Raw genomic sequence first — 24,061 nt, 5'->3', positions numbered from 1 at the left:
ATGGCTAAATGTAACATATTATGTACAGGGGTTTCATAAATGCATAAATATTCATGCGTCAATTGTGCTGTGACATCATGGATTTAAATGGAGACACAGCTTTATTGTGACACGAATCATTTATGAAAGCCCTGTATTATGCTGTTCGTGCTCTTGTAAAATATTTCAAAACACTCTTGACCAGTCAGTTTTTTATTTAGACAACCGATACGATATGAAAACTTTTTGTCTTAAGATTTTTTAATTAAAAAAAAAAATACTTCAATGAGCGTTAACGGCTAAATGATGAACTGAAAAAGTATTCCAGATATTAAGTGTTTTTTTTTATTTCTGTGATAATTCGCAATCATTTAAAGGCTCAAACCATGGATATGCTGAAACAGAGTTTTTAAATAAATTATTTTTGATACGTAATCAACAATTATTTAGATCAAAGAAGGCGTTGAAATCTCGGCCGTATGTCGACGGGGATAGAAGTATTTCTGGTTGCATATACCAGTTGCAATTTAAATTTTTGCCGAAACTCGCTGTATGTCCATTCTTAGCTATTGAAAACACCATTACGATCGAAAATACAATTAATCTTTTATGTCCTGAAGTAAAAACCATTTTTGCGTTAAAATTTGATTCATAGTGATAGTGACAGTTGTTTGACGTTTATTAGCTAGCAGATACGAAAAATTTGACACTGTCAAAGTCATAGCCGCCCCTTATCTAACGTAATTGTTGATCACTCCGTATAAATGTAGCATTACAGGCAACCAACAATGCACCCAAGTATCAACTTATTTGACAATTTTTTTAACGCCACGATTCAAATTAAAAAACTAAAACATTTATTGATCGGACAGATTATACAAAATGTTCCTTAAAATAACGAATATCTTAACTTTATGATAGAACTCTCTTAAAAGCACTAAACGTGAAGGAATAAGAATTAATCGCTAAAGATCACATTTCGTAATACTAGAGTAACCTAAATTTACATAGTAGAGATTCCAGTGAGGTACTTAAGTCAACTAAACAATAAATTCGTCATTTTATCGAAAAACAATCTAAATTAAATTATTTCACCTACTTATCACAACGCACATTTCTATCACGCTATTGGCCGCCATTCTCCAACGAAATCGTCTCGGATTTGCTCGAATACTGTTTCAGCAACTCGTTCAGTTCGCCGTAAGATTCACAATAGACAAAGTCTTTCGGCTGAACACCTTGGAACGTGCTGATCACACTCGGCTTCAGGTTGTAGAAGAGAATCGGTTGTTGCCGTTTGTGGAAATCCTCGATCAGCGACTTGATACCCTGAAAACAACGTTTGTACTTCTCCGAACGCGCAAACACTCGTTGTACCTTGGCGGCGGTGAAATCGGCACCCTGTATGTGACGAGCGTCGATCACCACTGGAATGGAACTGGAACCCTGCTTGACTCCCGCTTTCGACACGACGGTCCTGACGTACTCCACCGAAGGGAAAGTCAAGCTCCTGTCCGGGGTGATCAGGAGGTAGTCGCACCCCGGATGGGCCTAGAATTGTCATGAAAAGAACCGTACTGTGCTTGGTGGGACTCACCGAGATTTTCTCGACCTTGACGGAGGGTCTTGCGGTCGCGTACAGCAAGAAAATCAGATTAATCCCCACCCCTACGACGATCCCGATCTCCAAACGCAAGAACAAACAACAGACGAAAGTCGTACAAGCAGGAATCAGATCCGATTCTGTAAAATTGCGGTGAAAATTGTGTCGTTTTGACGGTGGTCACTCACTTTTCGTCCTCCACATCGGCTTGACAACATGAAACTCAACCATAAACACTACAGCAGCGATTATAACAGCAGCTAGAGAAGCTTTAGGAATGTAAGAAAAATAAGGAGTGAACAGATGTAAGGAGAGAATTACAATGATTCCGGTATAGATCCCACCGAATGTAGTTCTAACCCCGCTGGAGTGATTCACAGCCCCCCTCGACAAGGCCCCCGAGACGGGCATCGACTGGACGAAAGACGACACTATGTTGCACACCCCCAAAGCCAACATCTCTTGTGTGGCGTCGATCGTCTTCCCGTCAGCTAAAACGACACGCCCACGATTTTTACTGGCCGTTTGGCCCACGTGACCGATCGAGACAGCCATCTCGATTGGTCGCCGACGAGGTGGGCGGAGCTGCCGTACTCACCGAACACTTTAGCCAGGGCGATGTTCTCCAGAATCGACAGGAGAGGCACGACGATGATCGCCGAGCCCAGAGCGGAGGACATGTCGACGAAGTTGTAAGTGGTGTTGTCGATCTGGGTCTCGAAAGGAGGCGGTTTGAACTCGGGGAGGCCGGGCTTGATGAAACCTGTCAACTTGAAGGGTTGCGAACCGTGCAGCTCGAAGAAGTAGGCCAGAGCCGCGGAAAATACCACGACTAGGATGTTGCGAGCTGTCGATATCAACCAAATGAATTTTGTGGTTATGTCGTGGATGGGTTTGCGCTCTTTCACATCTTTTGGGCCGATCTTGAAGTCTTTGATGCTCTGGAAGGAACGAAACGCTCAGGTTGTTAGTCACAATGGAAATCGCAGGGTTTTTTTTCGGTCTTGTGGACTTTGTTCTGGTTTGAAGAAACAGATAATTTTCAATAATGTCGAGTGATTCATCGTTTAATTATTAGTCATTGGTGTCCGGCACGCGATAAAATCTCTAATCTTCGCAGGATGTTATACAGCATGTTTATAACGTGTTTTATCCGTTTTTCCACTTTTCTAATTGCTCTATAATATGAAAACGTTCTAAACAATTTTTGAAATTTCTTTCACAATTTTTATTGATTCATTTGTTCTTGTTCCGCCTATGGCTTCAATTCGATATAAATCTTAATTAAAATTTTACACATAAAATAACACAGAAAAAAGATATAACTAGTAGATAAAGTTTTAATTATTATGAAAAATTTTAAATACTAAGTTTGGAATTTGCCGTGGATTTATGATCAAAATACAAAAGTCGTAAATGTAAAACAACCATAAAAGTTATGCAAAACAGAATTTGCATAATGAGGTGGGTAATAAAAATTATTTTGTTGTAAAAACACCGCAATACTCAAAAATAAGACATTTTTGGAGTAGGAGAAGTGGCCATTTTGAATTTAGCCTTTGGTGACAAGATGGAGGGGGATGGCCCTAGTGCTGTATCACCTTCACACTCCAAGTGCTTTAGGTTTAATTTGGGGAAATTTCAACGTCGACAAATCTAATTATCAAGAAAAAAAATAATAGAAGTTTTTGCCGGTTTTTGGTAAATACCAATTCCGAACCCGTGAGGTTGCACCCGAAGGTCGCGCGGGCACTCTTTAACATTTTTTCATTGATCGATTGGAATAAACGTGTCGCTCGGATAAAAGTCGATTTCGAAATCAGGAAGAGATAGCACACGTAGCAGTTGACAATTAATAATAGATAATGATCGATTAATTAATCGAGATTTTTGTACAACCGAAGCAAAAGTCGTTATACAACAGTGGCAAAACGAGTGTTTACTTTCCAAGGACGAGGCACTCACCCTCAAGATCAGCAAAACGGCCATGCAGGAAAATCCCAGGATGCAGTCCCACAGCCTCGTCTCGGTGATGTGCTCGAAGATCTGCTCCCAGACCTGGAGGAACTTCCCTCCCTGGAAGCTGAGTCCCAGGACGTCTTTCACTTGGGTCGTTGCTATGATAATCGCAGCTGCTGACGTAAAACCGATCGAGACCGGTCCCGATATGAAGTCGATCAGGAAACCTTCCGACAAAAATTGTATCTTAAGAAACTGGGCCGCAAATTCATAACACGTTTTTCTTCTTCGTTTCTGTTTTATCTCCGCCTCGGCCGTGAGCTTAATGCGCACACACGCGGCCTTTTTATTTCAAACAACCAGGCCTTTCAGGCCGTTTGATCGGTTCAAAACGCACGATAAATAAATATTGGCAAATTAAACCATCAAGGAGGTCATCTGTAATATACATTTTAACGCAAGGATTTCGCAAATACCAAGTGTTACCAGCAGTTTACCTTAAATTTCTTTCCTCTTTCATATTTAATGCAAGTGTCATTTACCTAGTTGCAGCAGGCCCATCAGGAACTCGACGCACCCGCTGAGGAAGCACAGGAGAACGGCCCCGCTCACCCCGAACCCGTGGTTGTTCTCGCGGGTCAACAATCCCGCTATGGCCGTCGGACCGATGGGGGCTTGCTTGCAGCTCCCGAAGATGGTGTACACGAAACAGGCCATGAACGACGAATACAGACCTAGAAACAGGGAACAATACAGTTGGAGACAATTTTATCATGCATTGTCAAGCGAAACATGCATGAAGCTATCCATACGTTCAATGCGAGCACCTCGAATGGAGCGATAACAACGGAACCGGTAGCAATTTTTCAACACGAATGCGATAAATACTAATGTTCCGAGCAGTAAAGCGTTACAATTGTATCAAATCAGCTATGCGTTCTGTTTGAGATTTTTTTTTAAAAAGGGAATATTATAAAAATTAAAAGTGAAAATAAGTTTCGCGAACGCACTTATTTGTCCCAACGCTCATGTTCCAAACAAGCAAACATGAAAAACAAGTTGTGTTCTGTTTGGGAATTTTTTACGAAAGGAAAAACTCTAAAAATTGAAGATAAAAATAAATTTTGGGAACATTGTTGTGTTCACTTGTGCCAACGCTCATGTTCCAATCATGCAAACACGAAGAACGTGTTAAACGAGTTATGCGTTCGGTTTCAAAATTGTTCAAAAAGGGAGAAATTGAAAAACGAGCATAACAACAAATTGCGTGTTCACTCGTCTTTCCAAATGTACCGAATATTAGTGTTCCATCCAGAAAAACACAATGAACATGTCAGATCAGTTATGCGGTCTGTTCTGGGTGTCTTCAGAACGATAGGTTCTAGAAAACAGCATGACCGATGTTAATTTTTAGCCCCAATTGTACTAAACTGTCATAATCCCTCCAGATGAAGACGTTGTGACCAACAAATATTCTACGCGTTCTGTTTGAGTGTTTGGCGATTCTACCACGTACCTATTTGGGGTGGAAGTCCTGCGACGTTCGAATAGGCGATGCCTTGGGGGATAACCGTCAGTCCTACAGTCACCCCTGCGACTAAATCTGCAACAGCAGCGTTGACGTTGTAGTTGGGGAGCCAAGTCAAAATAGGAACTCTCTTGTAGATCAGTTTTCTGGTGCACCCTCTCCTGGCCCTATCCTTGAGCCACTCCTTCAGCGTGGGTTTGACGTTGAACGAGGAGGTGGTGAGCTTGCGCTGGGTGTACTTGTCTTGGGGGAGGTCCAAGACGGTGCTGATTCCCTTCTTGGGTTCGGTGTTGTACTTGGTGGAGTTTTCGTCGTCGGTTTCTGGATTCTCGCCGATCATGTAGGAGGTGAGGGTGATCTGGCTGCCGGTGGTGGAACCGTTGTCGTTATTCATTTTGTATTTGGTCATTTTCGTTATGTCATCAGCTATGATTGATATCGGAGCATTCCAGTTGAAGGTCACTCGGTGTTATTGACACTCATTTGATGGCGTTACACGATAAGTCGCTTAATTATTGTTTGCGCGGCGATTCCGTGCGATTAATTTTCGGCATCTTCCGAAGAACCCTGCAACAAACAAAGAAAAAAATGATGGTCATTGTGGTTGTCTTGCATTGTTCGGAGCTGATGATTTATTCATGCGGGGTAAAAGTATCACGGCCAATGTTAGCTCTCGGTTATGTAATTGCGCTGATGCAATCTTCTAGATCAATCCAGATGGTCCGGTTCCAGTACCCCATGGTGGTGTGGTACCAGCGGAACCGCCCGAATGGACCAATCGCGCTAAAAACCACCGCAACACGAACCAACGCAAAACTGGTCTGGAGAAAAACCCATTTTGAAACCGTTTCGAATAATTGCATTGCAATAGCCGCCGATCGAGTGAAAGTAAATTAACAAGTGCACTAGAAATTTTTTTGCACGGTGAGTAAGCCATTTCTTTGGTGCGACTTTCAATCGAGACAAGCAAAAATGTTCCAGTGTTTCCAAACACCAGTTGCATCACGACCATTGTCCACATGTCAGCGCACCTAAACAGAAATAAATTACAGCTCCAGTTGAAATTGAGATGTCGGAAGTCGGATTTTATTTTTGTATCTGGGTCTAGGTTCGATCGCTTTTTCCGGTCGACTCTGCATTTGCTCGTTCGCCGAAGGTTTCGCTTCTCGTGTTTTGGGCTGTTCGGAATTTGCTCGCGCCATTGAACGACGTCCCTCGTTGTCCACCCGAACAACACTCTTATCAACTTATCGCAACGGGGGAAATTGCTCAAATGGCGCACCGTTCAAGAATGCATTTACTCTGCGATAAGTGTGACACGAGACAAGGTCGCACATTGCATTGTTTCGCCTAATTTCCTGCATTAATTGGGTCTAGAAAACCCGCCACTTTCACCGCACAACCGACGCCACAAACCCATTTGTACAACAACGGAAACATTCGCACTGCGACCTCCTGACCCCATCTGTTGCCTCTTCCGGTGCACACCTTGACCCCACAGGATTCAGAAAAGTGGAAACATCGCAGGGTCCAAAAGCGCACCTTGCGGGACTTCTCGCTAAAGTCACTAGTCACTGTAATCTAGTGACTTTACTTCTCGCGCGTTCGAGGCGCCCTCTCGCGACGAGCTCGCAATTCGACTGATTACAGGACGAATCGCTCAATTAATTTCTATAATTAAAAAATACGGTAGCGTGCTAATTAAAAAAAAACACAAATCACTGTTTTTGTCTCATTCATAAATCGTAAATTGACGTGACGTGGAGGGTTGTCCTTGACAGAAGAATATGTAATACTGGTGGGAGTAGGCGTCCCGCGTGACAGGTGTCACTTTTGACATTTGCAAATGTCTGAATCAAGTGCAGACGTGCCGGTGCACTCTCGAGTCTATCAGATCTGATCTGTTGTTGACGAGTGCATGTTTGTGGAGCGGTATTGAAACAAATCGTCTGATTCAGTAGTTTTTATGGTTGTGTCCGACATGGAACAACCTTTCCCGCTATGCCACGCTTGCAGATTGAATTTTATCAGTGATCTGCATCCGAGGTTTGGTCCTTATATGGAGATCATCAGTTGACGTATTGTCACGATTTGGCGAAACGAATCGGATCTTATCGATCAGATTATTGAAAGCTGAAAGAACTTCATTGTGCTCGTTTAATGCCATCGTTAACGCACCATTTTATGTTTCATATTTTGTGGGCAGTCATTTTTAGTTTCAATTTCTCTTATCGTAATCATGTGCCAGTTTTTTTGCCACGTCTGTTAAAACTTTTCTTTTATACAATGTGGCATTTTCTCCGTCTTGACACTGTGCACTCCCCAATAAAAGTGATTTGACTGTATCGAAATTCAATCCTTCGGATTACGTTGCATTTCGTGTTCGTTGACATTAAGTGTCATATTCCACAACTTCAAAAAAACTAGGCCACGTTTTACACTAAACGCATAATTACAACATTTGATAATTACTATTTGAAATAGATACTCCGGCAAAATTTTGTATAATTACTGATTTATTAAGGAACCTCGACCTTCCTCATATGTACCGAAGAAGGCTGGAGCTCGCGTATGGTATTGAGTGGTATCTCGTCGCAAAAAAATTGACATAATTTGTTGTTATAGGAAAAAACTTTGGTAAAAAATTGTTGACTTGTGGTAGAATTTTTCTGGAAAAAAACTCCCACCAGAGGCTCATTTCGGCCAAATTAAACCTTCATGACATGGCAGTAATCAAAATCATTTTTTGCACTCTTTTATTTCTTCTGTTAATCTTTTTAATTAATTACAACTTCAATTTCCGTTGTGTTGTGCACTCCACTGTCCTTGACGACGATTCGACAAGCCTGAGTCAGTTTTTTAAAACAATGGACTCGGAAAATATTTTCGAAAAATTCAAACTTCCCGCTCAATTAAATGGTGACAGTACTAAAAATTTTGATAAAAAACGAAATCTAGGTGGGGTCTTTTTGTCAGAATAAAAAATGGCGTTAGTAGAGTGACGTGTGACGTGAAAGTATTTGTGCAACAAGGAAAAAATGGCACAACAATGTAGAAATACATACAAAGTACAAATGAAACGAAACGAAGTGATTGGGAAAGTTGATTTAATAATTCTACTTTTAGAATGTGTGGATGTTCTTTGCGTGGCTTTACGAACTGAGCGACATCTTGTGAAAGGGAAAATTTTGACATTTGGGAAAATGGCGTCGTGGCCCACTCGAAATGCGAAAAATTTCACGGCTCATTGCCAGATTCATCAAAGCATCAAATCGTGTCACGAATTGCTGGAACAATCTGTTCCAGTCCATCACGACACCCACGTGGTTCTAGTTTTGCAAATTTTTTGAAAACCGTCAGCGGTGGTACAGATGGCGCTGGTTTTCATCGCCCGGGACTCGCTCCGCTGCTAGATAATTCAATTCCATTTACCGTCCTTTAACCTACTTAGCAACGTCCTCGGCTTTGCATTCATTTTTTACATTTTGGTGCTGTATTCCGTCTAGCCGCGTTCTTTCAGTGATGCACCACCTTGTACCGTTTAGTTTTTATCCGTCCCATTTACCTAAGAGCAGAAAGCGCCACAAATAGAACGACCAACCGGAGAATCGCCCGGAAAATCTGTCGCCCACGAGGCGCGACAGCCCCCACGACGACACCGTCCACATTCGAACCTTCATCTCCGGAGTCGCCGCGATCCGGTGGCAACGACGCAATTCCGGGGTTGTGTTTTGGTGTAAATGTCATCCGCATGCAAATCGCCCGTCATGAAACGCAACGTTCGCAAACAGTTTTTTTGGGAGGGCTTGTTGTTGTTTTGGACCCCAACCATAAAACTGACCTGATCCATATTCATGTTCAAGTTTTATGACTTTATGGAAGGTGCAGGCGGCGATTTCCATAACACTCGCTTCGCCGAAAGTCCAAAGCGCGAAAATCTGGCCGACTGGTTCGAACCAGTTGCGATGCAAAAAATCGAACGATCGAAATGCAAAAATCGAACGATCGAATTGTCGCAGCGGGGACGGCGATGACTTCCGCCGATTAGGAATTTTCCCGAAATCGACCTCGATTTTTCGACGTCTTCTAAGTGGAAAGGCACGCTAAATGCACACGGGGAATTTTTTAATTGGCCGGTGGGACGATGGGTTGGCGGAAAATCGCCACCGGGCGGATGGGCGGTTTGATTTATTTTTTAATGGGACTTACCCTAGATTCGGTGCAGGCTATCCAAGAAAAAAATTAGAAAATATCGGCGAACTGGTTTCGCACGTCAATCCACGAGCTATTGGCAACCTATTAGAAGCAAGTTCACAACTAGACTGAGCGAGACCCACTGGAAAGCACAACACATGGGAATTACTCGGTTTGCACCATAGAAGTTAGATTTTTTTTGTTAATTCAGCTCTGTTTGCACCACGGTTTGTCGGTTGGCCGGTCACATGACTGATTAATTTCGCTTACTCGTTAACCTTTATGACGATTATTAGTTACTAGTCCCTGTTATTATATTGTCATAATAGGTGGACAGATTGGAGGGGACTAAACGCTTTTCCCCGAATACGTTTGTGAAATGGATAATTGGACGCATTTTTCGAACAATGGATTGGCAACTGATCTGTCTATTCACGGATCAAAAATTTTCCTTCGCACCGAAATTTCATTCAGTTGACAACACACCAACCCGAAAGTTGTCCCCAACTTTTTTATTTTTATTTTGGACGTTTGGTTGGTACCAAATGTCAAAGATCAACAGCAATTAATATAAAATTCCCCACATTTCTGCTGGACGGTGTAATAAAAAATGGAATTTTGTAGCAGTCAAATAACACTTGAAAGAATCTGGAACGCTACGTAATAAAAATTACTTTTTGCACCACAATTGAAAATTATCGATTTTTAATCAATATCGTGCTTCTAAAGTGGCCATTGTTTTCGTGGTGTAAAATAATACCGTGCGATCGAAAACAAACAAATTAATCGAGTAAGCCATGACAATCATAATGCAGTTGGCAGCGCTACTTTAAATATTGTTGAATTTGACAATCGTCAAGTTTCGCTATTAGAGGTTAGAGAACTTTAACAACGGCAATATTTGAACCAGGGCAGGGCTGGCTACCAACTGAACCATGATATTGTATTATATGACAAAGGTGTAGATTGCATCTTTTCATCCTGGGTGTAAGTTTATTGGAGCAACGCAGCGAGGCCAATAATTACATGAGAGATGAACTTTGGTTGTTTCGTTGTACATGTATATGACATTTTTTGCACATAATGAATTTAATCATTTTATTGGAGAAGAAATTTCTGCAAAAAAAACACAGAGTAGAGATTTTTCTTCTTGGTTATAACATTGATGAATGACGCATAACTGTCAACGTCACGTGTAGTATAAGTGGGTACAATGATTGTAACAAGTATAGGTAGATATTCACTTTTGTTTTTTGGAACATTTTGCATTGTTTTACAATGTTGTGTTTCAACATCACTTTATTGTTACCCACGTTACTCATTATCATTGTAAAAGAATGCTAGCTATACATACACTTCAACATGACAGCTTTTGACATTTAGGTGGTCACAAATTATTAAAATTAATTATGTATACCTAAATCTTCACATTTTGAAGTTTGATTGATAGTTTTTTCTTTTCGTAACTTTATTTTACCGAGACAATAATTATGTGTACAATTTGCAAGTAGGTATGTACTTTTTTACGCGTTGGCTGAGCTCGTGTGTGTAAACCTCCCACTTGTAAAAAATTATAATGCTTTAATTTAAATATATGTTGCATTATTAATTGCGACCACGTTGTGCGCATTAATTATCTGTGTAATGTCGTTTTTCTTGCGCGCTAATACGATTTTTAATTTGACTTATTTCATTTCACAACTTGTGAAACTGAAAAACATCGCATCTACGCAGTGAGAGATCCCAAATCAACCTCGAGTGGAGATGAGACGGCGTCCCATCTTGTTGAAATCATCGAAGACAGGGTAAAATAGAATTGACTGAAATTTTTTGTGGCTTTTAAGTTTGTGTCAAAAAACTTTTTTCCATTCACCGCCAATATTCACCGAGTGAAGAAACAGTTATAGAACGGCCAACAAAAACTGTATCATCGACTGATCGCACAACACAAAATTTGGACAATCTCTTATCCTTTCGAAACCCAAGGCTCGCGGTTGTATTTTATTTTTGGAATTTTACCCAACCTGTCACGATAATTTTTTTGTCCGTGGAGTCGCACCTGGCATGTTTTGAAGTGTGCGTGTTGTTTTCAGCTCTTCTGACAAGATTAAATCATTACCAAACCGAGATAAAAACAATGGGATTCACATGTTTCGGCCGAAATCTCTCGAGTGTGAATTATTATTGTTTGATGGACCAGAAAACCACAAATAAACGGACAGTCATTTCATCCACCGCCAAGAATGTGCCTCGACAACAAACCGAAATTAATTCGTCCTGTTAGGATTCGCGATCGCGCGTCACTTGCACCACAACTCCGGCGATCATTTTAGTTGTGGCTAATGTCACACACAGCGACGCTTAAGATTTAGATAATTGCGTGTATTGTAATGGAGGTGTCATTATTATCACAAGTGGTGATTTACACTCTTTAAGCGGCGACAATCGTGACCGTGTAAATGCCACATCTCAGTTGAGCCACTGATTGCTCCGCTGACGCAACAAGTGGAAGCAAATGATTGGCCGCTCTTCCGTCCTTCAAGTCGATGTGGGATCCTCCAAGGACAGAGGCGGAGCCCAGAAAACACATTTTTTAAATTGTTTGTTCTGTTTTCTTTCAAAAAGATCTGAATTGTCTTGTTTAGAAACTGTTCCTTCACCGGGAATTTTTTTTTTTCAAAATGGAATATACATACCTACGTTAACAATTCTACCGCACACGATGGCTACAATGATGTCATACCTGGTGGTACTTTTATGGGCCATAAAATGGATATTAAAAAATAGCAAATAAATGGAGTCGATTCGAATGTTTCTAAATCATAATGAGACATTGTTTTAAGTGGGAAGCTGTAACGAAACCTGTAAATTAAACAATAAAATAGCCAAAAATAATTAAAAGTTTTATTTCTTTACGTAAATAGTGCAATTTTTATTTTGCATTCTTGCTGAGAGTAACAGCACATACTTGTTTATTAAATGTAATTATTCGAGTTAATTTTGTGTTATCAAAATTACAAACTATAATTAAGCAATTTAAATTAGTCTTAAAACTAGCCCGAATTACTTGTTATTTGAATTTTAATTACTTAATGTTCTATTGGCCAGTTATGATAATCAGCTTTTTATCTTTTACACTAGTTGTAGTAGTTTAATAAAAATTAATTTTCTTCGATAAATTTTAGAATACACACTTCTTACAAGTGCGATTCAGAACTCTGTTAATTTGCATTTTCGTCTTTCCAAGTGGTTGCTGTGATGGCCACAAAAAATCCAGATCTGAACCCAACAGAAGTGTAATGGAATGGACAAAGTGTTGTCGTAGCGATTTTTTTTTGAGTGGCGCCGGAAGCGTTTTTTAGTGAGGATTACGCAACTGTCAAGAGTGTTGCCACCTTTTAAAAATATCTGAATTTCAATTTTAAATCAAGACTGATAAATATTGATAGAAAGTGGGAAAAAGGACAATCTTGTATAAATCGCATTTTTGTAAAAAAAACTGGTTTGTGGTTTTGGTCAAGAAGCGTAAAGTCGCGAATGAGGGTAGGTGTTCACTAAAGGAGTTTGTAAAAATCGCGGTGAAGATCTTCGGCGGTAAAATCTAGTTTGCGGTTGCTGGACTTTTGAAAAATGTACACTTTCAATTATGTGCACCTTTTGTCTTAAAGCATGACCTGTCAAGAGTAACAAAACAATCATTTTATTTAGAATTGCGAAAGTCAAATCGCGATTACCATATATCATTCTAATTGGTAGAAAACAATTTTTAAATAATAAAATTTAGCTTGGTTGCGGTTATGCAACAGATAAAAACGCTATTGGAACCGCAAATTGCATTGGAACGTGCCATACTTTAACTTTAGAAAAGCGAGCGTCAAGAGGGGATAAAAAATTGTCGAAAACAAATTCTCTTTAAAAATTTTGACGCATTTAGGACTATTTATGATTTCGTGTTGATCCCCAATAAAAACACACCTGTCTCGATGAATAATTAATGCATTCCTGACCACTTTTTTGGTGGTTTAGAACTGTCCTACATTATGATGAAACAATCCACCGAGGATCGGGACATCTGAGAAAACAAAAGTGGTGGGCGGTGCGATTGTTTTTTGGTTTTGTTTTCGTCGATTTTGAAAATAGTTTTGTATCGATGTTATTTCCTGTTCCTTTTATTTGCTGGTGAAACAGCGTCACAGTACAATAATTGCGGAGGTAAAAAGTTGACAATGAAATTTATAAAAAAAAAAAACAATAATAACAATATTAGCTACTGGCCAGTCATCTAAACGTAATAACATGGTAGCGTACAAACAAAATCAAAAATACATTAAAGTTCCCACAAACAAGTAATCCACATATACAGGATGTGATGTCACGGCGGCGGCGATTTAACTACGCCCTGTATACAGAAATCCACCGGTGCAACAAAACGAGTGTCATCCACTCATCAATGAGCAGAACCGAAAAAATCGTTTCACAAATCAAGGTTAATGTTACGGTCACTTCGAGCCGCGATAAAGCGATCGGCGCTTGTTACGGGAAAAAATTGATCTATTTATCTGTAATGAAAATTTTCCGACCTTCTGTCGCCGTTGCGTAATCCCAAATTGGCTCAATTTTGCAAATTTGCGACGTTTCGACCGAACACCATGATATCTCCGACCGCAAGCGGTGATTCGATTGGAATTGCACAGTGAAAGGATAATTTCTTGCAATTTTCTGCATGAAATTCGTTGAAATCTCGGCCCTGAATCGCCGATAAGGCCGTTATGGTGACAGAGTCCATTTCTTCCGGATGAAAAGTAAAAGGACGACTCCGGCCGGCATTTTCGCACCGCTCAGCTGCAGATCTGAACACAATCGAAACGGTCGCGGCTCTTATGTAAGCCGGCGTGGTTGCGCAAGTTAAAATTCGCGTTTTTGTCGCGAGACTTCTGGTTCAAAGAGTTTATTGTTGACAACGTTGCCCAATTGTTATTTATCAAAAGGTTTTTGTCGGGCCTTTATTAACTTTTTGTGGCGCAACGCCCGGTTTATTGTAGTTTCCTGTTATCGAAATCTGCAAGGAGCGTTCACCTTGCACGGCTCTACGCCCTGTATCTTTCATTTTTATCAAACAATCCAACAAATAAAATAAAACAGAACCACCGAAAAAGTGGTTGCGCCCTCTGCTGTCACCTTCACAACTAACATACATGTATTACTAGTTGCATAATTTACACCTTCTACATTATCTTTTTGCATATTTAAAAGTCGTCGTCACTGTTGCTGTTCATCTTGTTCGCACCAGGCTTGGACGACTGCGCCCTCTTCACCATCTCCATTCCCGACAGCTCCAACCCTAACGACTCGTCGTCTGATTGTATCAACTCTGACTCGTCTTTGTCGATGAACAACTCGTCAGTTTCCGAGTCCGAGCTCAGCGAGGGCGTTGCAGACATCGGGGGTTGCATACCACCGTAAACTTTGGCAGTTCTGCTGGTCCGGGACCTCCCTGAAATCCCTTTACAATGCATTCGTACAAGAGCGGGGACCGAAACCTACCTCCAGTGCTCGCGCGAGGTCGCTCTTGTCTATTCGCCGCCCCCTGTCGCGTCTCCGCGTTGTCGTCCAGCTCCAAGAACACGTCCTGGTCGCCGCCCTCCAAAGGAATCGTCTCAATCCTGGGCGACGCCATCTGGAGCTGCTTCTCGAGCTGTGTCCTCTCGGCGTCCGCCACCAACCTTTCCAACTGGTTCAAAATCCGAGCTCTCGTAGAGTACTGTACGAAAAGCTGCTCCAGCTCGCCTTCCAGAGCTGTAAACTCCTCCAGGAATGCCGGCCGGACCTTTTTCAGCGTTTGGAGTCTCTTCTCGTAACGGTCGATCTCCACTTTTCTTCGCTCTATTTTCGTGTCGAGATTTGCTTCGGTTGCCGAGACGTTGTCTATGAGTTGTTTGCTCTCGTCGATTTCCACTTTGATGGCTTCGATGGCAGCTTTAATCCCGGATTCGACCTCGTTCAATTCGTACTGACGTCCAACGCTTTTGTGTCGTGCAGCCTTAAAAAAATTCTCAGATCGTGGACTAAAGAATGCGCTTTTGTACCCTAAGCTCCACTTCTTTGCCCAAAAGATCGAACAGCGTGGCTCCCGTTGTCGTGATCTCGCTCGCCAATTGTCTGGACAACTTCAATTCGTTTATCTTAAATTTAAAAAAATTACAAACAAAAAATACACCGCATCAATTTTGAAATTGACAGTTATGAAAAAGCGCCATCTAGAGTGTTACACTAGAACTTGTACGTTGTCAAACATCCACTTGACACAACTTTCGTTCTTTTTAAATTCCTCACTAACCTTATCGCTCAAATCGAACTCTTTCAAACTGAACATTTCGTCTTCAAACTGCTCGCTGTCCTTATCGTCTAAATTCAGGTTCAGAGCATCATACAACAACGTCGTGATCTTCAACAATTCTTTTATTGCATATCCATCAGCTTGGTACAGTCGTTTTGTGTTTAACTTGATGTTCGCCTTGAGAGCCATAAATTGTGCGGCACTCCTTATCAGCTTGACTCTGTCATCTTCGGTCTCGATGTCTGAAGGGACGTCGACGTCGGGGTCGAAACGTTTCGACAACCACACCAGTAAATCAGCGACCAAAGGAAAATTGGGGCTGCGAAAGCTCTCCATAGATATGAGCGAGGGATACCCCAGGGCCCGCATCATTTCGATGAAATCTACAAAAGAAATTGTCATTCACTGAAGAAATCAAAATTTGTGGTTAAATTAGGAAATCTACTTACTGCGTACGTCTCTGAAAGACATTTTGTTCCAAATCAAAGAGTTTTCGAAGAGTCAACCATGTTGTGTTTTGTGTACATCCCCGTTACTTAGCAACGATGCGTGATTACCCAACTGGCTCGTTTCTCATTGGTGGTCAAGTCACGTGACACGCACAAACGAATCAAAACAAAAATAATTAATTTGTCTCGTTTGGAAAAATGTTTAATTTAATTTTTTCATTGCTCATAAATGCTTCCTTAGGACAATAATTGGACACCATTGCCTGGGTCTCGTTAAAAGGGTCATTTCAAGAGAAAATATTGTAGGATTTAGTTGAGTGTGGGATATATACAGAGTGGCCCAATAAAATGATATTGTTTCAAAAGAAATTTATTGCTAACGCCAACAAAACTGAGATCTAGTATAAAAACTAGTTCCCACGAGATTCACATAACTATTCTTCAACAACAATCACAACAACAAAAACGCCTCAGGTAGATTACAGCTTATTTAGTATTTTCATATCTAACCTGGAAAAGATGATATGACAAGAGGTTTCAGCGGAAACGATAAAATTTGGACACATTTCTCTTTGAGCAGATTAAAAGAAATACCCGCACTCGTTTACAACTCTGGGACAATATCTCTGAGCAAAAAGGGCGTAGGGGGCGCCGCCCCTCGCCGGTATCTTCGTGTGGACGCTGTGCTTGTTCCACACGTGCACGACGTAGCTGTTTCGCGATATGTTGAGCACTTGGTCGGTCGAATCCTCTTCGAAGTACATTTTCCAGTCCCACCACGGGATGGAGTAGAAGGCGTCGACCGGGTACACCCTGAAGCCCTGGCAAGGCTTGTTCAGCATGTCTTTAGCGAGGCGCTCGCCGCAAACTTCCTGCAGGAGTCTAGTTATAACACCGGGACCGTTATAGCCCCAGTCGTAGCCCTTGAAGTTTTGGCTCAAGTCGTCGAGGCAGCGGCCGGCAAGGTCGTGCCCCAGCCCCTCGGGGCTGAAGCTGAGCACACCGGCGGCGACGTTGCGGTCCGACTCGGAGCCGGCGTAGTTCGGCGCTAGATCCTCGAGGGGCTTGATGACGATGACGTCCAGGTCCAGGTAGATCCCGCCGTATTTCCACAACGTGAGATATCTGCAATTGTACTTCTTACGTAACAATAATAATAAAAAAGTTTTGGGTGGTACCTTAGGACGTCGCTGGCGTGCGATTGCGCATATCCAGACGTCTCCAATTGGCCCTTTTTGTACAAAGCTTCAACAGGGGTGCCCCTCGTGTACCTTTCGTAGTCCACATGGTTTATCCCCACGTTGGGGTAGGACAGAAGCGCCTGCAGGAACCTGTCCGACTCCGTCCCCTCAAATTTGAATATACCGGGTGATGCGAAAAGCAGGTGCACCTCGAAATTTGGATTGAGTCTTGCGGCCGACTCCACCGCGCAAGCTTGGCGCGCCGTTATGCATATTTTGCCGCTGAAATGCGAATTGCACGACGTTTCGTGGAAGAAGATCGATCTTCCTCTGGCAGGTTGGTCGTCTGATATGTCGGGAAGTGTCTTGGATTTGGTGTGGTAACACTGAATGCCCTCTCTCGGGTTCAAGTAGTAGTAGAACTGGTTGATGATGGAGTGATTCTGAGGCCTGATTATGTATATGATGGCTATTACGAGACTCGTAGTCAGTAGAACTTTCTTCTGGATTTGGTAGAATAGCATTTTAGCGTTGAATATGTCCGGAACTATCACAGTCTGGGTGGGTTTTCACTTTGGAGCGCATCTGAAAAATGCCGACTTTGAATTTGGCGCCTCTTTCGCAAGTGGCGACATCTGTTGAGATAACCTTCAAATGTGATTTGAGCTGTGTAAAACCGGGTTTGACTTTAGTTATGTTTTTCTGATACCCATACAATTCATGGAATGGATTTCTCGTTTGTTCCATTTATTAGTAATAAGGTTTTCGTGAGCTCATCAAATTCGATCTTAGCCTACATAATAATTTAGGAATACTCTACGTACTCTACGACCAATAGCAGGACGGGATAAAGACCGTAACGTGAAATTAAATATGAAAAACTTTCCTAACAAGTAATAAACTTGACGGCATTGTTAACACGACGATGTTGTTGTGAAAATAAAAGGAAACGGTTTTCATGTCTTAGGGAAAAGTGTAAGACAGGTATGTATCGATTCGTTTTAATGCAGAAATTGGTATAATGACACGGATATTATGCGAAACTGTGTAATCTGCAGAAAACACCACGTCGAGACTAGCACCGAAATAAGACTTGTCTGTAACGATTTTCTTCGGTTCTGAATTTATTTCGCCTCATTTTCCCCACAATGTTTAGTACATTTTGGATTTTTTTACATGCTGACGTATCACCAAAGTAGTAATCTTACCTTCCATGACCTCTAGACTTTCGACACAGTTGTAACATTGTGGCATCAAGTTTGTGTACAATTTTATACAGTTTTTGAACAGATTTTTTTATTCTAATGTGACAAACTTTTCATTTTTACAAAGACGACACTGTACTTCTTGCTTTTAGTTCTTGTACAACTGTCCTACAAATGTCACTTTATCACAAAACAATTAATCCTTATTGATAACCAATAATTTACTAGATACTCCCATCTGTCGTAATTTTGTGAAGTAATTAAAATTATTCATAAATTGTGCCATTTATGTAAATTAACACAGCTACAGGAATCTTTACAGATTTTGGAGTGTAGATAGGATTGCACAAACATCGTTAAATGAAATAGAATTTATCCGTTTGTACAGTTAAATGCAAAATATTTTGGTCGTCAACGTCATTTTTTGACAAACTTTGAAATACACAATTGTAAATCGATCTTAACCTTTAAATTATTTATTGGACGTTAATTGTGACATTAGCGCGGCGATGTCAGGCTCATGATGCTAATTGACGTTTCAATAATTTTTGACTTTTTGATGACATTAAGCCTTGATTACACAGTGTAAATTACAAAATTCTGACATAAACGAATAATTTTTTTAGTGACATTGACGACAAAAATGTTTTGCACGCGACTGCACATAAAAATACGAGTATGTATCCTCAAAAAATCATTCAAAAAACACTCTCTTTTTATAAATGTCTTCAGTAGTATATATTTCGTATTTCTACTTTGTGGGTGCGTCAAAAAAATGAAATTCGAACTCACTTCACGTAAAATTGTAGCAAATAATTTTAACTGAGCGTAGTCCAGGTTTCGTTTTTTTCACTTGAGTAGTCACTAGTTTTAATTCAGTAAAAAAAAGTTGTGTCGATGTCGTCGGTAAACATTTGGAATTCTGATCTATCCAGATATAATCTGTCTACACATTTAGAGTCAGGTTAAACAAACGATTTGTTAAATATTAATTCTATACTGTACACATTGTAAAATGCAAACATTTTCTAAATTGGTACTTAGTGAGGCGAGGTTTTCCCACAGCGTTAAAAACATTCTTTGAAATATCCGAGAGGACTCGTTTAAAACAATGGGTCATATTATGCATAAACCATTAGCAAATGGTTTTACTTGTATTAGTGAGAGATAGAAATACATGGACTCTATTAGATAGAAAAAGACAAACATATAGTATAAGCAAATGCTTATTCTTAAGCATATTAGGTGATTCAAAATGATTGTGGCCAAGTATGGCAACTATGTACGAAAATTTATGTGGCAACTGTGTGGGTAGGGTAGAGTTGACATTTCTTTGACAGTTTATAGGCGTGCAATTTTGAAAGTTGTCAAATCAATGTGCAATGGAATTAAAAAAATCAAATGCACGCTTATGAAACGTCATACAAATATTAACTCTACCCCATTCACACAGTTGCCACATAAATTTTCGTACCTAGTTGCCATACTTGGCCACAATCATTTTGAATCACCCAAAACTAGCCAATATTTCACATTAAATAATATCAATTTCTTTCGAATGTTTTTTTTTGTTTTCTTTTTGTATCTGTATATTTTTATGTCTCTTTTGGAAAAATATACGGGGTTATTCACCGTAAAGTTCCAGCAAAAATTTAATTTTATGCAACACAAAATACAGTTTAAAACAGCGCCTAGATTTAATTTTCTATAATTTATTATCAGTGTTATTTTGACTTTTAAATGAAACTACTTTGATTCATTATTTGACAGTTTGAGCTTTTGGAATTTTGTGTTGCAGAACAATAAATTTTCGCGGGAAATCTACGGTGAATAACCCTGCATTGCATCGAAGCCGATTTTAAGTATCATAACGGATATTTCAAACAAATAATGATAACTCCTTTAATTTTAGTCGAAGTTTATTCATTCATGATTATTTTTATTGTTACTATAACATCAAGTTTTTAGTTTGCAGAAAAGTATTCAAATATTTTTGGAATGGAAGGATACAGTTTTTAGAGTGCCTGTTCGCACACTTTTTTACAATAAAATAATTTCAAAGTAACAAAGTACTACTTAAATGTAACTAATGCATTGAGTTTCAAAACATGCAAATACATACATAATACCAAAATACTCACCTCTAACCCGTCAAATCCTCATCTTCTCAACACAATCAGTTGTTGCACTACTAGACAGACCTGGCTTAAGTAGTTTCGCATTTTTCAGATCCTTTGATAAAACATTTATTTGGCATTTCTTCGATATGTTACACGATATGCTTAATTTAACAACAAACTTAACAACAAATCAGCATTTGTACAAGTCTGACATGCCCCAGTCTCCCATCATCTCTTTTGAACACGTGCACTGGACTCCATTATTCACAATCATTTAATTTTTTAATTTCCACTTGTGCCCGTCACGCAAGACTTCCCTTTGTTATTAACAGATCGCACATGGACCTCCGTTTTGTCATGTTGCCTTCGAGAGCTGGAGACGTTCTGTGGGTATTTATTGATCTAGCACGGGGATGATGTAAAGGCGCTCGCAGATGCGACCGTTTTGCCTCTCGCTGGTCCGGACAGGGGGTGACTATCGATCTCGGTATTCGAACGATACGAAATCGTTCGCTATTCATGAGGGGTGGTTACCCTGCTGGGGAATTCGGCCCCTGTCCTCTGTCATACACGTCATCATGTCATTATGTTTTTACCTCGACGTGATAAACGACGCTCTGAATATTTGAGGAGTTGACTGGCAACTTCGCTTGATTAATTTATTTCTCGTGGGATTGATGCTAAACGAAAGTGGCGCCTGAAATTCTTTAAACTTGCCGCCTGTTTCAAGGTTGGTAGAACTGACTAATTTGTATAGTAGGTTGCCTAGTTGCCATTAGTTCAATTTTTTCCCTCCGCAAAAGTTACTCCTGACGTCATAATGCACTGAACTTTTACGACAGAATATGTCGATCACGCATTAAGTGTTCCCTCACTAGAATAAAACCCAAAAAAACCACTCAATAAGCCCCATGGAACTTATAAACCTTGGGTTGTATTCGAACACTCAAAATTTCTAGGTTGATCTTACGTCACGCAATTTTCACCGAGGCAACCTACTATACAAATTAGTCAGTTCTACCAACCTTGGCCTGTTTTTCAAGTGCGGACACCTATCGAGTTTAGGGAAAAGCTGCACAGTGGAGATCCTAATTAAGCTTAACAAAAAACATTGTATTAGAATTGTTTGAAAATAAAGTTATTAGTGAGTGTTGAAGAAATTTGAAACGGAGAAAAGACCTTAGTTTAACAGTTATTAAAATTATACAGGGACAGAGTGAAATTTAAATGCATCACAATAAGTAAACCATAGTATCTTCAATAAGCGAATAAACCAAAAATCTTGAACGAGACGCTTCTGAAAGCTCTAATAAATCGAAACATGAATAGCTTGCTAAAACGCTTTAAAAACAGAGAGTGACAAAACCTTACTATGAATGAAATAGCCGAAAAACACTTTAAATACACAGCCACAAAAGTGTGTAAGAAAACTAAGAGTGAAAACCAAGTGAAAGGAAAAGTCAAAGCAAAAACCATAACTAAACAGTAACGTATTTAGGTACCATTAGAAAAATTGTTCAAAATGTCGGCCGTAATTTCTAGTACACACCTGTGCCCTTCGCAAAAAATCAGGTTGATCAACGCACTTTGAATCGCTGAACATGATAGGAGTACAACCCTTGCTCTGTAAGAGTGCGACATACCGCAAACTGAGAAAACTGAAATTCACTAAGTAACTGCCGCATTTTCATTCATTAAAACTGCGCGGTACTTGTTGACGGGTTTTCTTCCACAGTTTCTAGAATTTGGGGTTCGAGGTCTAACACCCGTGGCGTAGGTATGCTCTTATGGGTCTCGGTCGGAAAGTACCATTTTCGCGTAACAGCGAGAAATGTTTGCAATTGCGGAACACGACGCGCCGGAAACTTTTCGCGATAAAAAGCTTGTGCCAAGACCATCTGCACTTCCGTAACAAAGTAACATATTGGTCATTTCCTTGTTGGTATAATTTTTCCAGGATAATGAATGACACGCTAAAACGCACAATTCCAAGCAAACAATAGCCGAAGGTAGCACTGAAAGCAACTAATCTGCATGCGGTACTAACACCCGCGATAACAACACCAATAGAATTGATTAGAACTCACATATTGGTTTTATTTGCTTTATTGTCAAGTGCACTATCTGCTTATATGAGTAATCTGTGCCCATACAGATAACAAAACTTAAAAAATCCTTAAAATTTTAATAATTATGGAATCGATAGATTTTATATAGCTAAAAATCATTTTGTGTTATTTCTTTTAAATTAGAAATTTAAGTAAGTTGAATTGATTTGTGAGAAATGTCAGAGTGGCAGAGAACCTGTACGAGTATTTAATCAAAATTCAACAAATAAATTAACGAATTAAGTTAATCGAAGTGTCTACCATCGGCTTGTAAACATCCGCAGCAGCGACAGAATTCTTTCCATACTCTCCATAAATGGGGATCATATCAGTCTTTCGTCAAGATATTGTTGCAATGTGTATAATGGGTTGCGGCAAAAAGAAATTTCTTTCCGAATGACACGTCCCGAAAATTTGGATGTGTTAATTTTTTTTTTTTAGTTCAGAATTTGGGAATTTTCTCCTGTGTGAACGGATTTTGATAAATGTCACAACTTGTCAAAACGAAACGTCAAGCTAATTTTAAAGATTTTAAGCGATTTAGAGCCTTTAAGGGGCTCGTCGAACAAAAAAACGTTGTATTCAACTCGTTCGTGTGTAAATTGGACCTTTTTTGGCACGAATGGGCCATTTTAAAACGCGAGTGACTCGTGACGTAAAATCAACCCAGAAATTTTGAGTGTTCGACTAGAACCCAAGGTTTATAAGCTCCGTGGGGTTTATTGGGTGTTTTTTTGGGTTTAATTCTAGTGAAGGAACACCTAATGCGTGATCGACAGACTGTCGTAAAAGTTTAGTGCCTTATGACGTCACGAGTAGCTTTTGCGTGGGAAAAAATTCAAACTATTGTTTTAAATGGGAACGAGGCAACCTCCTAAACTAAAGTTACTTAAACGCATCTCAGTTCTACCAACCTTGGTCGGTTTTACAAGTGCCGACATCTATCGGACTATCCGTAAAACTGTACACTATCTACAGATTTCTCTGTTTCAAAAAATTAAACGGTGTTTTCCCGATTCTTAAGAAATCAATTAATTTGATTCCTGACACTTTGAGAACAATTTGTTTACAATATTGAAAATTGCGAAATTAAGCAAAAACCAAAAAAAAACGATAACAGGACTGATCACGGTGGACTCTGCTCAGCGAACACTGAATTTTGGCATGTTATTGAGACTATGAACTTTGGTCAATTTAGCAATTTTTTCCGTGTTTGCAACATTTTGGAAAATTTTTAAATAAGTTGCAGATGCACAATTGAGACTGCCTTGTGTGATGAGTAAAATCAAAATTAAAAAAATGTATGTATATCTTACCTTTGTATTGTCGGTCGTGTGCAGATGTCCCTATCTGCCACATTCTTTAAGGTCAGAGGTCACTTAAAAAAAACGATAAGCC

At 40.0% G+C, this 24,061-nt stretch overlaps 3 protein-coding genes across 10 annotated transcripts; all 3 read right to left on the bottom strand.

Moving 5' to 3' along the window:
- Positions 1-813: 813 nt before the first annotated feature.
- LOC138138307 (sodium-independent sulfate anion transporter-like) lies at positions 814-9,558 on the bottom strand. Of its 2 annotated transcripts, none has more exons than XM_069058142.1 (9): positions 9,279-9,558; positions 5,058-5,636; positions 4,084-4,275; positions 3,548-3,768; positions 2,181-2,523; positions 1,771-2,073; positions 1,577-1,722; positions 1,357-1,530; positions 814-1,308 (listed from the first exon to the last, which is right to left on the bottom strand). In XM_069058142.1, the coding sequence occupies exons 2-9, from the start codon at positions 5,476-5,478 to the stop codon at positions 1,105-1,107; spliced, it is 2,004 nt and encodes a 667-aa protein (XP_068914243.1). In that variant the 5' UTR covers positions 5,479-5,636; positions 9,279-9,558; the 3' UTR covers positions 814-1,104. The 2 variants fall into 2 exon arrangements, with proteins under 2 accessions (XP_068914243.1, XP_068914244.1); XM_069058143.1 differs by lacking the exon at positions 9,279-9,558 and adding an exon at positions 6,371-6,639.
- A 4,874-nt stretch (positions 9,559-14,432) lies between these two features.
- On the bottom strand, positions 14,433-16,134 carry Cluap1 (clusterin associated protein 1). The gene is made up of 5 exons (XM_069059163.1): positions 16,050-16,134; positions 15,601-15,983; positions 15,350-15,445; positions 14,808-15,303; positions 14,433-14,757 (listed from the first exon to the last, which is right to left on the bottom strand). The coding sequence occupies exons 1-5, from the start codon at positions 16,069-16,071 to the stop codon at positions 14,510-14,512; spliced, it is 1,245 nt and encodes a 414-aa protein (XP_068915264.1). The 5' UTR covers positions 16,072-16,134; the 3' UTR covers positions 14,433-14,509.
- A 269-nt stretch (positions 16,135-16,403) lies between these two features.
- LOC138137758 (lactosylceramide 4-alpha-galactosyltransferase-like) lies at positions 16,404-24,056 on the bottom strand. 7 transcript variants are annotated; one of them, XM_069057304.1, is made up of 5 exons: positions 22,105-22,521; positions 21,581-21,652; positions 20,577-21,252; positions 17,228-17,815; positions 16,404-17,174 (listed from the first exon to the last, which is right to left on the bottom strand). In XM_069057304.1, the coding sequence occupies exons 4-5, from the start codon at positions 17,752-17,754 to the stop codon at positions 16,631-16,633; spliced, it is 1,071 nt and encodes a 356-aa protein (XP_068913405.1). In that variant the 5' UTR covers positions 17,755-17,815; positions 20,577-21,252; positions 21,581-21,652; positions 22,105-22,521; the 3' UTR covers positions 16,404-16,630. The 7 variants fall into 7 exon arrangements, with proteins under 7 accessions (XP_068913405.1, XP_068913404.1, XP_068913402.1 ...); XM_069057303.1 differs by having other exon boundaries at positions 20,577-21,260; positions 21,581-22,521; XM_069057301.1 differs by having other exon boundaries at positions 21,581-22,521.
- Positions 24,057-24,061: the final 5 nt, after the last annotated feature.

The sequence above is a fragment of the Tenebrio molitor genome, chromosome 9, assembly GCF_963966145.1.
Source record: "Tenebrio molitor chromosome 9, icTenMoli1.1, whole genome shotgun sequence".
NCBI lineage: Eukaryota > Metazoa > Arthropoda > Insecta > Coleoptera > Tenebrionidae > Tenebrio > Tenebrio molitor.
This window is presented reverse-complemented; position numbering and strand designations above follow the sequence as displayed.